The 18,346-nt window shown below is 39.9% G+C and overlaps 1 protein-coding gene across 4 annotated transcripts in view; it reads left to right on the top strand.

Moving 5' to 3' along the window:
* Nucleotides 1-7,509: 7,509 nt before the first annotated feature.
* The window catches only part of adgrb3 (adhesion G protein-coupled receptor B3), a 129,083-nt gene continuing 118,246 nt past the window's right edge, over nucleotides 7,510-18,346 (top strand). For 3 of the 4 annotated variants that reach the window (XM_080481564.1, XM_080481563.1, XM_080481562.1), the window contains exons 1-2: nucleotides 7,510-7,783; nucleotides 9,468-10,236. In XM_080481564.1, coding sequence (XP_080337690.1) covers nucleotides 9,483-10,236 — 754 coding nt within the window. In that variant the 5' untranslated portion in view covers nucleotides 7,510-7,783; nucleotides 9,468-9,482. The remainder of the gene's footprint in view (nucleotides 7,784-9,467; nucleotides 10,237-18,346) is intronic. The other variant, XM_080481565.1, reaches the window with a different exon arrangement.

The raw sequence follows: 18,346 nt of genomic DNA, 5'->3' as shown, positions 1-18,346 counted from the left end.
AGCTTCCACCAAAATAAAGCCTCACTCACCCATGTGCATTGTTCCAATAGCTGTTTACTGACTGCAAAAAGATCCAGCTGTGAGACAAATTTTCAATTTCAGTATTTATTACTTCATTCAAATCTTCTGTTTGACAGCAAGCAGCATCTGGACGAGATTATATCATTCCTATAGGGATCCTTTATGTTCAGTTTCTGTGAAGACTCTGCTGGGTCACAAGTACAGTTTCATGTACACAGGAAATAGAGATAGACCTTGACCTAATGTCTCCGAGTGGCGATGTTTCAAGAGTTTGCTCTCGGTGCAGAGGGTATCAGAGTGTACTATGTCAGTACAACGTACAGTTCACCTCATTAATCAAGCAAGGTTATTCTAAAGTGCGGTTTGAGTTGGAAGAGGATGTCCAAGCAGCAAAGGCAGCGCAGACCCCGTGAAAACACTTGACATACATTTTCACTTATAAAATAATTAAGTGACTTTAATGATTCAGAGCTTTTCCATTTTTCAGGAACCTAAAATTTTGAGAGAAGTTGACCCCTGAAACCTTAATTTATTGATGTAGGACAAATAAATAAGTTATCCATGTTTGAAAGATCTTCCTATGATGAGTTTGAGATAACAAACGTGCATTTTTCTGATGGGTTCATTGGGAAAGTTTCACTCTTATGAAAAATGCAATTGCACGTGTTGATATTTACACCGTTTTGGAAGGCAGAATAGAAACTCCAAGGGGAACCTGTTTTACTGCCGTTCCCCACCACTGAGGGCAAGATGTTTTCCGTATTATGTAAAAATTTACATTACAGTCCTGACAAAAATAAATGTGTTTAAGATTACGTTGGTATTGACTCGCAAGGATTACTGTATATCTGCTAAGGAGTCAAAATCTCACATCCCACATAAGAGAAGTCGTTTTGATACATCGATCGCATGTACACTATATCTTCAAAGAGCCCTAACTATGCATCTTTTTGACAGGCATTGATTATCCCATACAGTTAACATACATGTCCCTTTGCACCCACTTGAAGTGTTTATGATTGCCATACAAGAAGAAGTGCAAGAACTGCCCTCAGCACTTAACCTCATCTAGACGACCGCACTCTGCAATTTCTGCAACAGTTTTTAATTAAATATGAAGAAAAATGGGAAAACAGCCCTTGAAGGAATGCAAGGAAAGCACTCACACTTTAATTTGTTAATAGAGAGGTACGCCATTAGAGTAACGATTGCATCGAACCAGAAGATACAAGCCTGTATACACTCGCGGTGACGTCAGGTAGGCGTGACACACGAAAAACATTACAGCGAGCGTGAATCCATAATGCAAATAGTTTATGAGTGTGTTAGTCACACATGGAGTGTTTGTGGACACCTCCAGTCTCGCAGTTCTCCTAGTTATGATCACAAGTTTCTTTGGCACAAGCCTGTCTGTGAAAATGATTATGCACTTTTATTCCAGTCCCATGGTAGGTTACTGCTTCTTTATTTAATCATGTTGCTCTAAATAGTATGAGATCTCTGAGTTCTTCCTGGGAGATTACTGTTTTTTACATGAAGCTGCAAGACAAAGAAACCCTTTACAAAGGTTCACAAGTATTATTTTACAACAGTCTTACTTCCACGCCAGCTACTCCTCGAGACGGCACACAGAACAGCTGACATGGAAGGAAATGCCAATACCGCGCAACAATTGTAACACACTAATCAGGCCAGAAGTTCAAAATGTTATTTCTTTAACTTTATTGGAAAACCAAGAGGGCCTCCTGTGAATTTCAGTGTAGACTTTAATTGGTGTGCCAAATTTGATGGAAATCCATTAGCTATTTCCATTTCATTTTTTAAACACGTTTTGGAAAAAGAGTCAACAGATTATCAAACTTATTAAGCTTCATCAACTTTAGCAAAAATTAGTGCAGCAAAGAATTCAGTGCACTTAAAATGTATGATTTTTGGAGGCTCTGATGAAACATGGATCACTTTAAAACACTCATCCATTGAGACTCAATTAAAATGTACCGTCAAGCCCCCTTATAAAAGTTGAGATTATTTCATTTTAGTCCATACTGACTCAAGAAATGAAAAAAAAAGGTTACCAGTATTTAACTTCCATGGAAGCAGGATCTGAATTGGATTCACCTAAAATTGAAAAGAAATTGATGCACAATGAATTATCATCATCAACCTGGAACCAAAGACAAGATGAGAATCATTCAATCTTTTGATACTGAGGTTGTTTGCGGTGTGACGGGGCTTCGGCCACACGCGAGACAAAGCACACGACTGTTTTGTCTCATGCCAAACAGTTGTTTTTGAATGTCAATATTCCATTGCGTTTTTTCACATTGTGATATTGTATTGTTAATGGATGAGCAAGACTCTCCCTGTGCTAGTTTGGCCTTTCAATTTCAAATGTCTGGTAAGTCTCCAGCATGACATCATGCTACTCAAATTACACCCAACACCTTAAAAACCATGTGGCATAGTGGGGGGAAAAGAAATGTTGCATTCCTCATGGTACTTTGTGCCAGAAAAATTAGCAATTTAGTGGGAAGAAAACAAAAAAGCATATTGAGCTTTAACCATTACAGAGATAGATAACTTCTGTCATATTAAAAGGTGTAATAAGCTATTTTAAAACAACACAGGAGAATACATAATATCTTTCGACACGTCAAGAAAAGCTTCTTTGAGACAAGCTCATTTGGGGGTTTTCCAGTAAGTCATCCAACTGAGATTCCTCCAGGGAGGAGCCCATTATCACTGTGATCAGACAAATGTAACATATGGACTTCTTGGCAAAGACGTTGAACTCAAACTCTGAATACATTTCAGTGATGTCTGGAAATTGTACCCTATATGCCTGTGTGTGGGTGTGTGTGTGTGTGTGTGTGTGTGTGTGTGTGTGTGTGTGTGTGTGTGTGTGTGACCAAATGACAACAAAGATCTATTTTTGTTGAGACAGTAATTCAGTTTATGTATTCTTAAATCCCTCACATTCCAATGATTTACGTCAATGAATTGCCATTGACCGCAAGATCAATGGACTGATGTTTATCGCATTAGACTTTGTGATGGACATGAATGTTGTGGAAACAACCATTATATCAAACAGACACTCTGTTCACTCTTTTTAGCAGCCTCTCTCTCTCTCTCTCTCTCTCTCTCTCTCTCTCTCTCTCTCTCTCTCTCTCTTGCTTGAGTGCAGGCTCAGTCACACAAACAGGAGCAGGTGATAATAGGGCTATTCTTTATGTGAGGCCATGAATAATTCAAAGTCCATGTGCTCAAACAGATTCTTGAGTTGACAGAATAATATGACAGATTCTGCAACTGCTATTAGATGGGAAATATCACAACTGTTTTAGAGATTGAAGCAGGGGATAAACTGATCCGCTGTATGTGCTATATGACTAAGCTCTGAGTGAATCCAACAACAAGACATTATGGAAAATTTAATAGGGCTTATGAATAAATACATGCTTTAAAGCTGTGGGGGCGGGCCTTGCCGGGGGTGCCAGGTAGCTTCAGGGGGGATGCAGCAGCAGGTCAGAACTGGGGGCTAAGGGAATGCCTTTTCCCAGGAGTCATAATACAAAGAAATGAGTGGAGGATAAAACTAATGACAATTAAATTGAAAAGACTTTGAATTTCTTTTGGGTCTATTGGAGATTCATTTGAAATGACCAAAATGGTCTTTAGTGCAGAATTGTAAGAGTGACAGTTGCAGGCTATATATAAAGACCTACTAGTGGAGATGATGCAATAGGGGAGACAAGAAGGGCTGGAAGTGGGCCCTCCAGAGAAGGCTAACTCACACAGGCCCAATGGAAGAACATTTTAAAACCCTTTTACTTAGACACTGTTTGTAACAATGACAAAATGTCAGAAAAGCCCCTACTTACTGTCACTGGGTGACGACTGAAATGGCGCCTCCCAGTTATTGCTGACATTTGGTACCAATCATTGGTATCAATGACATGACTAGAAACCCCCTTAGACTCCAACGACACATTGAGAATCTCTCTAATGGCCCCCCTTCTAGCCGCTTGCTGTCTGCTTCTGCTGCTGTGAGACACAATGAAAAAATAAGTGCACCTATCCATCAGGGCATGTGAAAAGCAAAAAAAAAAAAAAAAAAGAGGAGGATGGAAAAATCAATGAGACAGTGGTAAGTGAGAGAACGTTTGGCAATAAAAAGTAGTTATATCACTTTGTTATAGTTCCACGAATAATCAGGTAAACTTCTTGCTCAACTCACAACCTTAATTAAACAGTAGATCAGCTTCTAAACGAGGTGTTGGTAACCTGTCTAACATTGACTGACAATTGTGCCACAATCAGTAGCAGGCTAAGATAGAAAGACATTTCTGACATATCTGGAACTTTCCGTTCATACATAAAGGTCACATCCAGGCATTTTGCATGTATCCCCCTTAATAATACTAGTTTTGGTAACATTTGAAACATCTCTCCAATTGTATTGGGAGAGAGAAAAACCTACTACAGTTTGTCAAATACGGAAACGGACACATGTTTAGACTTCAGCTAATGTAGGCTGAAGTAACAACAAATGAATATTTTTGCCATCAATCACATCAGTCTTTTTTAAATGCACTGACTTCAGTCACTTCCTTGAAACATTTTACTCCAAGGAAGTATTAAAAAGGAAGTCTTTTATAAATTCCTCAAAAAGAAGAACGGTACCACATATCAAACGTTCACATTAACAGACTGAGAACATTTAAAACATTCTGTTTGTTGAATCATTCTTCATGGTGAATAGTTACTGTTTAAGGCCAGTTGCGTGAGGGCGGGATACTTTCTACCAAAGTACCTGTTGCCTCGAGCCTTCAGAGTGTCTAGAAACACCCCTGCTTCCTTGATATTTTAAAACGAAAGCATCCAACTTGCTCAATAGAAGTCTTTTATTGCTTTTTTATTGCCTATGGATTTAACAGCCATTAACAGCATCCTCCCACACTTTCAAAATCTCCATTTTAAAATACATGTTTCCCCCAATAGCATAAGGAACAGTCTAAATTACTTCCCATTATTATTTACTGTCTTTATTGGGTCATTTGTAACTTTCAAACATTTGCAAGAAACATCAAGATATTACATTTTCATTGCAATTGCAACACAATGCACATTATTCAAATATTTTTTTTTCAGCTTACACAGAAACACATCTCTGCATGAATGTATTCATTTCTCCTTCTTGCTAAACGACCAAGCATGCAGGCTGCCATTTGGACTGTGGCAACGTCTTTGCAGAGGAGAGCAATGGCAGCATTCCTGAAGCTTGGCAATTGGCCTCCCCATGAGTCAGTGGAGAGATACTTATTGTGTTTTCATTGTTCAATAAGGCTTTGCATGAATTTCTTCCACCTCTCAGCTTTACCGAGCCAAAAGCTCCCTAAACGCCAAAGTCTTCATTATGGCTGTGTAAAGTGGGCTGGCTTGAGGTCACCCCTGATGTTCCTCTGCCTGCCTGGGGAGGACTGGAATTAGAAATCTACCAGTCACAGGCCACGCAAACCAACCGTGCTGACTGATTCCACTCTGCTGTGGAAGTTTGGCAGCAGATTAACAGTGTTACACAGCACAGGACGCTGAGAATATCAACATATTCTCTCAAATTCTTGCAGCACTGTGGCTGATAGTCTGTGCAGTTCTGGAGTATTCTTTGGAATGGCTGGCTTTTTACAAAGGATACAGACTGAAACTTCCTGGAAATAAATAAACAAATGGTCTCTTCATGCAGCATCTGCTCAGATGGAACAAATTCAGTCAAGGCCTGGAAAACTATGGCCAGGCTAATGAGAGTTAACTGTTCACAGCAAAATGATTAGAGCAGCTGACCCAACCCTCTCAGAAAATTATAAAAAAACAAACATAAAAAAATAAAACATTGTCAGTGTGCACAAAAAACAATTGCCTCTATCTGCAATAGCCAGTGTAATACCTCCCTTTGACTATGTATATAATTTAAAAAATGCAAATTTACCAGTCACAATAATTTCTCAGTCTTTATTTTTTCAATGCAATGTAAGAATGTAGGTCTTCAATACAGTATGGGAAGTTTTATTTGTGCCTGACGAAGAACACCCACCTACACGAACAAAACCCTTCCTCCATCTTCAGTGGGGAAAACAATGTGATCAGCTGACGATTCAGATGACTGTGAAAGTCCCCCATCCCCATGTCCATTACAGTTCCATTCTTCCCATGCATTCAGCCAATAAGCAGCGAAGGCTATTGCAAAGCCATTGGTGCCGCATTGTTACACGGGACCTAATTGACTGTTGATTGTTGAATGAACGCCATCCCGGAATATCAGGGCAAAGCATTTGGAAGAAAGAAGAAAAAGGGCTATGTGAAGCTTGGGGAGGCTGTCTTCAAAGTACAAGGACACGCACAAGCATTTTCTCTCTGGGGACACACGTGGAAGACGGCTGCAATAGAAAAAAAAAAACCAACAAAAAAAAAAAAAAAACCGCGGCAGGTTTTATTTCCACCTGTAAAGGTGCAAGACAACCCGGAACAAGTTTACGAAAGTGCGCAAGTTGCCTCAAAAGCGACGTTTCCTCCAGCAACGTGACGGCGGCGCGCAGGAGGACGCACCGACAGACTGCGCACTGACACACCGGTGAAGGAGTCAAAACAGCGGCTGTCACCCATCAGGAGAAAAAGGGGGGGAGAAAGAAAATACCCAAAACACACCAGCAGCTTGCAGCAGGTCCCACCGACTGGCTGTATTTATGACCATGTTATGCTCATACACTCCCCCTTCCCTAAAAAAAAAAATAAAAAAAAAAAAAAAAAGAGAGAGAGAGAGAAAGACCACAATAAAAGTCCACGTTATAGTCCTGGTTCGGGGTGCTGCAGCAAAGCGCAGCGTTGTCTGAGCACAACTGAGAGGGTCCAGTTCAGGGGGGAAACCCTTTTGACTCGAATTAAGGGGAGGCTGTATGAGGGGAGAGAAAAAAGGAAAAGGGAAAGAAGGAGGAGGAGGAGGAGGAGGAGGAGGAAGAGGAGGAGGAGGAGGGCAGGGAAGAAAGTGGTGGTGCCAGACGCAGCAGCAGTAAGAAGCGTACGTACGTGCTTTATCTTCGCGGCTGAGTGTGACGTGATATTGCAGCCTGCTCCTGGAGCTCTGCAAGCATCAAGCAAAGCGCGTCTGTTTCTCTCAGTGTTGTAACTCACTAGCCCCCAACATCCACCCACTACGGATCTTTTTTTCCCCTCCTCTCTTTCTCTCTCCTCATTTTCTTTTTTCTGCTTTTTTTTTTTTTTTTTAAACCAGAGGGGGGGTTGAGCGACTTACTGGAGAAAACATATCAGTGGAAATAGAGACGTGGAGCCTTCCGATTTAATTTATGGTAATTCTGTAAGAATTGCTCTCTTCTTCTCATCACTCCAAGAATTTCTTCCCCTTCTCTGTCTCTCTTGGTCTTTCTCCCCTCTTCTCCCTCTCTCCCTCTCGCTCGCCCTCTCTCTCTCTCTCTCTCTCTCCCTCTCTCTTTCTCGGTGGCTGTCGTGTGTTGGTTGTTGCGCTTCGTTTTGATGGGAAAAACCCAGAAGAAGAAGAAGACGGGGGGATATGAGCGGGCAGACCGGAGTGTAACGCATTTTATTTTCATCCATTGAACCATCTTGTTGCGCTGGACTTCTATTGTCGGGAATGGGGAGTATTGATTCACTGGAGGGTTGCAGAATTTATTTATAAAGGATGTGGTCAAGTATGTTGGAAAAATAGCCATAGCTTCCGCAGTGTAAGGTAAGACATTATTATTATTATTATTATTATTATTATTTTTGTCATTATTATTATTATTATTAATATTATTATTATTGTTATTGAATGGAGCAACCGAGAAGCCGATTTTCATTTGCCACCGGTCAGTTAAAGTTTAGCCTCCCCCGTTAAATATTTGTCCTGTCTATTCAACATGATGGCTTTGGAGCGTTCATCCGCTCGCATTAGTCCAGGGTGCTTAACAGATGATTTTAAAGCGCTGATCTCTCTTAAGAGGCAAAAATCACTTTAAAGTGCCGTGCGTCGAGCTGACACCGCATGAGATGTGGCTCGTACGTGTCTCTATATTCAGATTTCCTCTCCAGACGAAATTGCTCTTGGAAGCCCGACTATAAAAACCAGCGTCTCTTGACGACCGACTTCTCATCCCCAGAATACTGATTTTTGGTGGAGCCTTGGCCATGAATCTTGCGGAGGGCGATGTGGAAATCATGAGGATTTATCACGGCAAAAAAAAAAAAAAAAGAAAGAAAAAAAAATTGCTGATATAACTCCACACGGCTCGCGCAGATCCTTATATAACACATATATTATTCTAATGTGGTGTGACGGGCAGGTTTTATCAGTCAAAATGGGAGAAGTTAAGAGACTGCGAATGTATCTGCTCAGTGGGAACTGGTTGGTATCTATAGCCTACTTCGGATTTGAACGCCTACACACACACATACACAAACACGTACACGCTCGCACACACGCACGCGCTGCTGTGACACTGCTCACAGCTGCATTGCCTGTAGGATTAAAGCAATCAGGACATCGCATTGCATTCTCTCTCTCTCTCTCTCTCTCTCTCTCTCTCTCTCTCTCTCTCTCTCTCTCTCTCTCTCTCTCACACACACACACATACACACACACACACAGTTTGGAGCGTGCACGCACACATGCAAGCTTAGACACTCAGCCACACACTCACGCTCACACACACACACACACCACACACACACACTGGCTCTTTATCAAATTGCATTGTCAAATATGTCAAGCCCTGAATTTCGGAGACACGCAGGTCGTGTCGGGGACCGAAAGCGCGCAGTAGGGGAGAAGCCATAGTGGCCGTGCAGGCGGACGCAGTCTGTGAATCTGTCTTACTCACATTATCCAACTGTCCTGCTCGGAAACAAGCCTAAATTGGCAGTAAAATACAGCTCAGTTTGAAACGATCTGATATGGACTGCGTAAAAAATGAACAGTTCCCATCCCACAACTCGAGGGGACTGCGCAGACTTGCATGCCATCTTTACCGTTTGTCGACTGATGTCACATATTCTGAATAGCTACATTTGAATATCTCCAGGGATCGTGTCATACCAAATACGACCCAATTAATAATGTCTAAATGACTCACATTATTGCACCCCCCTCCCTCAAATAAAATAAATAAAGAAATATATAAATAAATAAATAAAGGCCAAAGAAGCCACAAGGTGGCAGTGTTTGCACAAAGTACGTTGATGGAGGAGGCTGCATAGGGATGCAAAGCACATGTTGCTGAGGTTAATATGTCTCTATTTTCCTTCTCATGGCATGACGTAATAAGACCAATATGAAGCAGATTGATTTAGACTCCGTAGAAATAATCCAAAATGTTTGATGTGGACTCTGCTTTAAACTTGCTTTCTGTAATTCTCTTCCTCTCTTCTTGCAGGCCAAATGACATAGGATGAAGGCTGTTCGAAACCTGTTGATTTATATATTTTCCACCTATCTTCTGGTTATGTTTGGATTAACTGGTGCCCAAGATTATTGGTGTTCCACTCTGGTCAAGGGTGTCATTTATGGATCCTATTCAGTGACTGAAATGTTTCCCAAGAACTATACAAACTGTACATGGACGCTGGAGAACCCAGATCCTACCAAATACAGCATCTACCTGAAGTTATACAAGCGAGACTTGAGCTGCTCTGAGTATTCTTTGCTTGCCTATCAGTTTGACCATTACTCACATGAAAAGATCAATGAATTGCTAAAAGTCAATGAGTCTATAGTGTACCTATGTGATTCGAAGAATATTTACGTATTTTTGCTGTATGACAAGAATTTCGTTCAACTTCGGAGAGTTTTTCCGTACGATTACAATGGATTGACGCCACAGAAGCTGGATGAAGAGGAGAAATCCATTGTGGAGTTTCTTGTGTTGAATAAGGCAAGTCCTAGCCAGTTTGGGTGTCAAGTGCTTTGTACCTGGTTGGAAAACTGCCTGAAACTAGAGAAAGGGACAGTGGAGACATGCGGGATCGTGTACACGAAATGCACATGTCCTCAGCATTTAGGCGATGGAGAATCAGAGAGCATGCTCATGCTCAACAACGTGGTTTTACCTTTAAATCCACAAACGGAGGGTTGCTTGTCACCTCAACTACAAGCCGGGCAGATCTGCAATCTGAGCGCAGAAGTGAAACGGCCCCCTAAAGAAGGTGAGTATCCTTTTCCTTTTCGTCTTTATGCTGAAATACTTGAAAACTTACTGGACAACTGTTTGTATAGTTTAAGATATTGATCATGTAAATTAAATGTGCACGTCAATCACTCCTACTTCTGCCCTAATTGCATGTCTGAAGTGTGATGGCCCATGAAACAAAGAGCACACATAGATATATGGCCTGTAGATGGCTTGGAAATGAGTCGACCTCAAGAACAAAGCTGCCAGAGGAGTTGGGTGTAGTAAAGACCACACCAGCACAAGCCAAAACCACCTAAAGGGGGTCTTTCATTTGGTTGGACTGAAATCAAAATGCACTATCACTGCTGTGAATTTTAAAATGGCTGTTTGTACACATCAGCTCCAGATTTAAAATGGCTGCAAATCTAAAGATAATTTTGGTGTTTTCATACATTTATGTCAATGTCATTCACATAAAAAGACCAACGGTGGACACATCCTTCATTATTATTGGCGTGTGTGTCACACAAAGAGGATTGAGACCATGGCTGCAGCAGTGTCTGACTGACTCACATTGCTGAAGCAATGCAGCATTTAAAAATTGGGGATGAGATTTGGGCATTTAGTGCTTTTTTTCCAGCTCTGCAAAATAGTTGAAAAATAAGTAAAAATAGATTTCTTCTAAATGAAAAGAAGTCGAAGTTTTTCAGAGCTGGTCTATAAGGGAGCTCCTTGTGCAGTGTTGCCATAGAGCAATGCAACGTGTTTTCACCATATGTTGGAATTGAGCAATAATCTAAAGCTTACAGAAGAAAAGGGGATTATCAATAGATCTGTTTGCGGTTGTGTTTTTCTTTTTAACATGTGGGCAAACGCATACATAGCACACGAGCTGGCCCGTAGGCAGCTGATTGAACATTAAACAGTGAGTGTTTGTGATAAGGGTCATAAAGATTTTGTGCAACGGTGTCACCTGCTAGCAGGGGGAGATTCTGTGTTTAACACATACATGTAGCTCATTCATGAATTACAAAGCAGGCCCCCTCCTGACACATAGCTGCTTTAACAGATAGCAGAGGAAAAACCCCAGAGGAAAATGCTCCACCGATCAGAAGTCAGGTGCGTTTAATGTTTGACATCAATAAGAGGCATTCATCACACACTGAGTCAAAAATAATGAGTCAACCTTTAGATTTAAAAATGAATAAATATATCAAATAACGATAGCAGGCTATATAGAGCCACATTCCCTTATGGCAGTTACTAAAATAACAGTTGCTATAATGGCACCCTGGATAACAGGTGTTGGTGTCTGAATCATAAAGAGCAGATGAATGTCTTTTGCAGTTATGCAGCTGTGTAGTTGTAGCTCCTTATGAGTGGCGCTTTACGCTAAACCACATCCTTCTGTAACACAGAAATGCATTTTTATAAATACAGACATTCTAGCCAGCATGCATTAGTTATTTTTGCACAATCAAGGAATATACCTAATTGCAATGTGCAATTATAAAAAAAGAACTTCTTTTCGATTCTATTCTATTCTATTCTATTTCTTTAAAAAAAAAAAAATGATAAAGGCTGACCTACATGAAGTTAAAAGATTAATTCATTTCAATTTAACTTGCCTTTCCACTAGAGTTCTTAAGCATAGAGTATCTATGGTATACACATCAGTTCACATTTGAAATGGAGGTGCAGTAACATTAGAAAGTATGACTCACCCATGTATTTTATCAGATAATTTCATCATTTAGTGAATCTCATGCCCGTGTCACAAGTCCTAGCCGGAAGCATTGTGTTTATTTTCACAGGGAAACTCTCCGCTCCAAAATAACATTTGACATTTTTCCTTCTATCAGCATGTTAATAACAGCTTAAGAGCACAGCTTATTTTATTTTTTTTCACTCAGAAGATTTTCCACAAGCTTCTATTTATAGGATTGGTTGATGGGAGGTTTGAATAAATCCGTTTTCATCTGGATAACGGGGAGATCACCACTGGGTTTAAAAGAGCACTGTGTCTCCGGTGGCATCACGGTGACAGAGTAGGTGTTCCTGATGAAGAATAAAGCATTACAAACAGTCGACAAGAGCTCCATTTGATAAAATCGTGTGTCTTTGATCTTCTCAGTTCTTGGTAGGGGATGGCTTCAGAGCACATCAAAGAAAATCAGAGCTGGAGGTTGTATACTCCAGCCATGCCACTGAAACCCCCCACACACCCACTTACCCACCAGGGCTGCACACACACTGAGGAGAGCAACATTTTAAAAGGTTACAGCTCTCAAATCTTTAAGGTGATTATTCAGATAAAAGACAGGCCCTGTTCCTTGATACCATGGCATTTTGAAAGCCACAGTGACACAATGAAATCCAGATGTACTACTCAGATGACTCATTTATGCAGTTTTATTTTTTTATCACATTCTCCCATTTCATGAATAAAAAAAAGTTGTAAAAGGAGGCAGCACAGTGGCGCAGTGGCACTCACAGCAAGGCAGATTTAATTCGCCTTTTTTTTTCTCCTCTCTTTCCCCCGGTGGGCTCGGTATTTTTGTAGATTTCTTCCACATCCTACACAATCAAAATCAAGTAGGCCGAGGAATGACATAAACTGCTCGTAGGTGAATGAGCGACTGTTTGTGCTGGAGCTTTGATGTCCTGGTGTCATGTCCTGGTGGCTCGCTCCGGTTTTTTTCTTTTTCTTTTCCTTTTTTTTGGGGGGGGGGGGCTTTTGAGCCAGTGAATGCTTGAATTGACTCCAGCTAGCAGGACTCTGAATTCTAAGGAAGACAAATTAAAAAGCCAAACCTGAGTTAGGGATGCTTTATAGATAACCAAGCTCCTACAACCACATATTTTAGAGTGTATTCTGCATTGGGACAACAAGTTAAATGCTTAAATGCTGACATTTGAATGACACTCCACAATTAAGTCATGAAATTAACCGGGCTGCATAAACAGCATGATGTAGCATTGCCTGGTGTTGTAGTTGAGTGTGCTTGTCTGTCCTTGGCAAAGGAAAAAAAATCTTTTATTCTTTGTCCCAAATGGGTGGAAGTTGCCAGATTTCAAGGATCAGGGTCAAGGAGTGTCATTGTCTGAGAGGATTGTGCTTTGTTGCATGTCCTTTAAGGCGATCACTGCTAATGAAGCATCGAACAGTGATGTCTGTGTCACACTCTCTCAATGCTACGTTTACCCTGCCTGTCGACAAATAGCTGTGACAATTATCTTATTATTCCCAAACTGACTTTAGTTGTTTAATTAACTGTTGTTTCAAATGAATCTTTCTAAAATGAAAAAGTAAATCTGAATAGTTACACCCAAACGTTGTCTTTGTCAGTCTGTCTGACTTATATATTTGCTGCATATATTGGGCACACTCAAACATACCCACCCTGAAAACACCTTTTTCAATTTGCTTTTTAAATAGAACATTGGTAATAATAGGAAAATGAAAGTAATGTACTTTTTTGGGATACAGGTTTTAAATTAGTTTTTGAATCAGGTTTAAGGTTATAATAATAGTCCAACTCTTTTATTAATGAACATTTTGGTTAGAAATAACAAATCTGAGTCCTGATTGTCAGTGATTTGACTCCTATATGAAACACTTTTGATCTAAATCAGTGTCTTTAAAGCGTGGAGCGTCAGAGGGATGCCTTTTCCCAACATGGCATTGTCATTATAGTTTTTTAGGGGGGAGGAGTTTAAGCAATTTATTAGTCATCTCCACATATTATCTGTGGAAAACAAGACAGAAAACATTATATGAAAATGAATGATTCCTAATTATAAAGAAAATATAGAATAAGAAACAATAAACAAATTGAAACTTTGAGATCTACATCTGACATGACAGTCACATACATTGTCATAGTGTTGGGATGGTAATGTACATTAACATTATTGAAAAATTATTTCAAAGAAAAACTGACGTGTCCTGTTTAGCAACCTGACAACATACAGAAGACAGATAAAAAAATGAATAGAGGTAAAAGTGATAATTACTTTCTATGAAGTGCAATGGAGAAACATTCAAAGTAGTAATAGTCTTCATTGGGAATCTACAAGTATCAAGACAGTTGCAGACTATATATAGACCTGAGTATATTTTAACTAGCACAAGAGGAGCTATGCTTTTTTATTGCCTATTGATCTCAGCAGCTGTTTCTAATATTTCATGTGAAAAAGATTAGCGATTTCGAACTGTGATCCACACACCGTGAGGGCTCGCCCCACCACACTTTAAAAACTGATGGTCTGAGGGTTTAGTTTGAGTCAACCACTACTGAGCTCAAAGAGAGGCGGGAGAGACGCATTTGAGGAAACCCAAAAAGAAAAACCCACTTATGGAATAAATGTGGATGCTCATTTGATCATCACGACGTAGACCGTGTGTGGAAAATGGCAATAGGATTTAATGGCAAATGAAACGTGTGCGAAGTGTTATGATGCGCTGTCACCCGCCAAAGTCCTGAGCACTGCAGCAGCTCAGCCTTGCTGCCTCACATAGTGAGGCCTTTTATTCACTTTGGATCTCAGTCAAGTCACTCAGTAGTCACACTGCATTATGCTCAGCCCCATTGTTCAGTACACTTGGAGGCCATTTTAGTTCCAATTCAGTGAAGAAGAGTGCCGAGATCAACAGCACAGAATCTGTTTTATCTTAGACATGCATTATTTGTCTTTAGTTATGGTAAATATCATGAATATTCTGTGTCCTACTCCCTCGTGCAACGCCTGCATCAATTATTGCAACCATTTAGAATGAAATTTTTAACCTACTGCAAATATTGCTCTCATCTTCAGTCTTTTGGAGCTTGGATGTCCCCTCGGTTTTGTGGCTTTATCTTTTGGTTTCATTATTCTGTTTTCAGCTTCCTGGGGCAGCTGATTTTAAGATCGAAATGCTTTGAGAAATTGTTGTTGAATGACAAAGTCAACATAAACCCTTCGTAGACGGAAAGACCCTGTAGAATCAGTGTGAAAGTGCCGACCAGCTTCTTTGTTCATTAAGTATGTATCAAATTCAGTCTTTTCAAAATAGGACAATACGGTGAGGAGTAATTGCTTTTCCTGCTCTCATCAGCTACACACAGCTTTGGGTCAACTGCAGTCCTTTTTAAAAAAATAACTACACAGAAAACTGCTAAAGTGAAGCCTGGCATTATCCTCATGATGACTTTAGGAATCACAATGCTGTGATGTGTAGGTAAAGACAACGGAGATTGGAGGTGCGTTGACTTTTTAATGAAAATATACAGAAACTTCTTTGAACTATCTAAAATGGATGAAAATTTGAGAGAAAACCATAAAAACTGTCAAAGATCTGCTCAAACTGCTCTCACTGTCACAGATGGATGCAAATGGTCTATTTGGAGAAGTCTCTCTTTTTCAACAATTGCACTGATAATAGAACAAACCGCAGCTTCTGCCACATTGTGGTTAATACCCCAAGATAAAAACTTGTCTATTTATTCCAAGTACCACATAATGTTTTATGATAACTGCTGTATCAAAGACACTCATTACCTGTTTTCCCCAAGGAGCTTCTAACAGGGGGAAAAGGTCCACCAAAAATGGGCTAATAGAGTCCTTGGTTATTGTGATATTTTTCTAATGCCCACATCCTTCTGCAGACTACAGTAATAATGATAACCTGGCAGAGGGGTGGACGCAGATTGGCTTCGAAAGCTGTTCATTTGACATGGATTGGTGATCTGAGTCTTGATGCTCTATTTCAACAGCATGACGAATGAAAGTCAGTGACATCGCTCCACCATATAGCCAGACTGCGCCCCGCAAATGGCCTTGGAGTAAATTAAAGCTCTGTGTTGTCACAACTGAACTGCAGACAGGATGCAATGAATTGCTGTGCGTCTGGAAGAGAGCCTCAAATGTAATTTTAAAACGCAAAGACATAACTTACCACTTCCATGCTATACATAAAGCATCACACAGTCTGAATTAGTGATGTGAAATACGGCTTGTTTTCATCTTGATCCGATAGTAAAAGCAAAGCTGGCGGCAATGACACTGATACCGTACTCGGTTTTAAAAATCCAATGTGCTTTGAGGAGGGACTTAAAAAGCAGGTTATTTCAAATAATATCTATGAAATTACATTACTATTCTTTCATTTTCCACATATGTCACTGCTTTGGGTTTTAGCTGTTTCCATATTCAAGGTCAGAAAAGTTTCTCACAGGACTTCTTTTTTGCAATCTGCCATGAATTTCATCTTCTGACTCGAAGCTCATACACCTGCAAGGGCCATTTTTACAGTTCAATACAGATCACATTATTCTGACTGACGGAAGATGTAGTAGTTCCTGACAATCTATGAGAAGTGGGTCCTCTAAATACCAGAAAAATGTATACTGAATTAACATAATCTTATAAAATAATAATATAGATTGAATGCATTTTTTTTAAAGCCACACTGACATTTGTAAGAAATAATATATTGTTAAAATTTGATTAAACTGTTTTCTTTAAGTGTCACAAGTCAAAAATGTAATATTGCTGAAATGTGTCCGGAGAGTCTTTGTATATCACATGATTATTCATTTATTGTACTGCATTTTTGAATTACATGATTACAAGATCAAGTTCTTAAAATATTTTGGTTCATATGTAAAAAAAAAAAAAAAAAAAGTATTTCTAATATAGCTGATACTTTTGAGATGCAGTTGTACTAATAGCGGATGTGTATTCTTCATCATTATCTTATAATTCATAGACCTCAGCTATCGGTGTAAAATAAATTTCTTAAAGAAAAAAAAAAATGAGGTCCTTCAGATTTATACAGACAGAGCTGCATTTACAAGCTAAACATGCTGAAATAGCCCAAAAACGGTTTAAAATTGCTTCAAATATTGCATCAACCCAGAATCCCACTGTCGGCTCTTTTGCAGTGTCACCGAGGTGACAAGTCCACCTTTTTAAATTTATGAACTACAATAAACGCAATTGTAATAAAATGTGTGCATAACAGTTGTTGCCTGTAATAATGTCATATTAGAGCAGGAATTGTAATCAAAGTAATGGGTTACGCAATGTCGTATCTAATTCTCTGATGTGAGGCAGACACACATCTTATCCTGAGAACTGTCCCGCTTCGCCAGTAAAACCCTGCATAAGCAATGAGGGATCATGCCTGCCTGATTTATTGGTGTGTACATCCCACCTGTATACATGTTTCCTGTAATGAATTCCAAACACGTGTAAATTTGTGTGCGCATGCATACGAGCCGCACTCGTAAATTTGTCACGAAATGCCAGCGACTGTTTCAGCGGGCGAGTTTCCTTTCGGCTCTTCATTATTTGAATATTGAGTAAGAATAACAGAAAAGCAACAAGCCAGCACCTCCACTGTGAGGCTGCTGGTTTGATACACTCTTGGAAATATTAACGCTGAATATGAAAATAAATAAATAAATAAAAACAAGAGAGAAGTAGCACTCACTTACCTGCCAGCATGTCATCTTTCAATTTATTGTGCCCATGCTTCCATCTGTTTGCATAAAAACCCATCAATGTTTAAACATGTTTCCACGACTGTAACGTTCACATGTAACATATGGCCTGTCTTGTAAATGCAGCAGCACGGTTGGAAAACATTTAAGCATTGGCAAGCACTGAAGGTTTCCAATTGTGAGATTATGTTATTGCAAAGGCTGGTTTATATGATGAGTGAATTGAAATGAGCATTTTCCTTTTTTTTTTTCTCCACAGGAATTAATTTCACATCTACTCCTGTAAGACATTATTTATCTTTCTTTTTTTTTGCGGTGGTGTGTGGGTGACATGTTGCTCTTTGTCCTCGGCTCTGAGCGAGTCTATCAGGCCACGCCACAACACACACGTATCATGGAAACATTTCCATTGAAATTACATGTTTCCTTTGACATCGCAGTGCATCTCGTCTTTATTTTGCAATTTGAGTCAATGGTTAGTGAACCTGAGACATCAAAGGAAGAGCCACTGTTGTGATCTAGTTTCCGTTGCCTTCACAAAGGCTTCTATACGAGCACAAACATAACAAGGGCCCGATCTCTGCGAGTAAAGACAACGGCGTTGTCGTCTTATAATACAGATTTGATTTGTTTATTGCCGTCGTAGGCATTCTGATT

The sequence above is a fragment of the Lipophrys pholis genome (assembly GCF_963383615.2).
Source record: "Lipophrys pholis genome assembly, chromosome: 15".
NCBI lineage: Eukaryota > Metazoa > Chordata > Actinopteri > Blenniiformes > Blenniidae > Lipophrys > Lipophrys pholis.
Note: the sequence above shows the minus strand (reverse complement) of the source record. Positions and strands in the feature narration are given on the sequence as shown.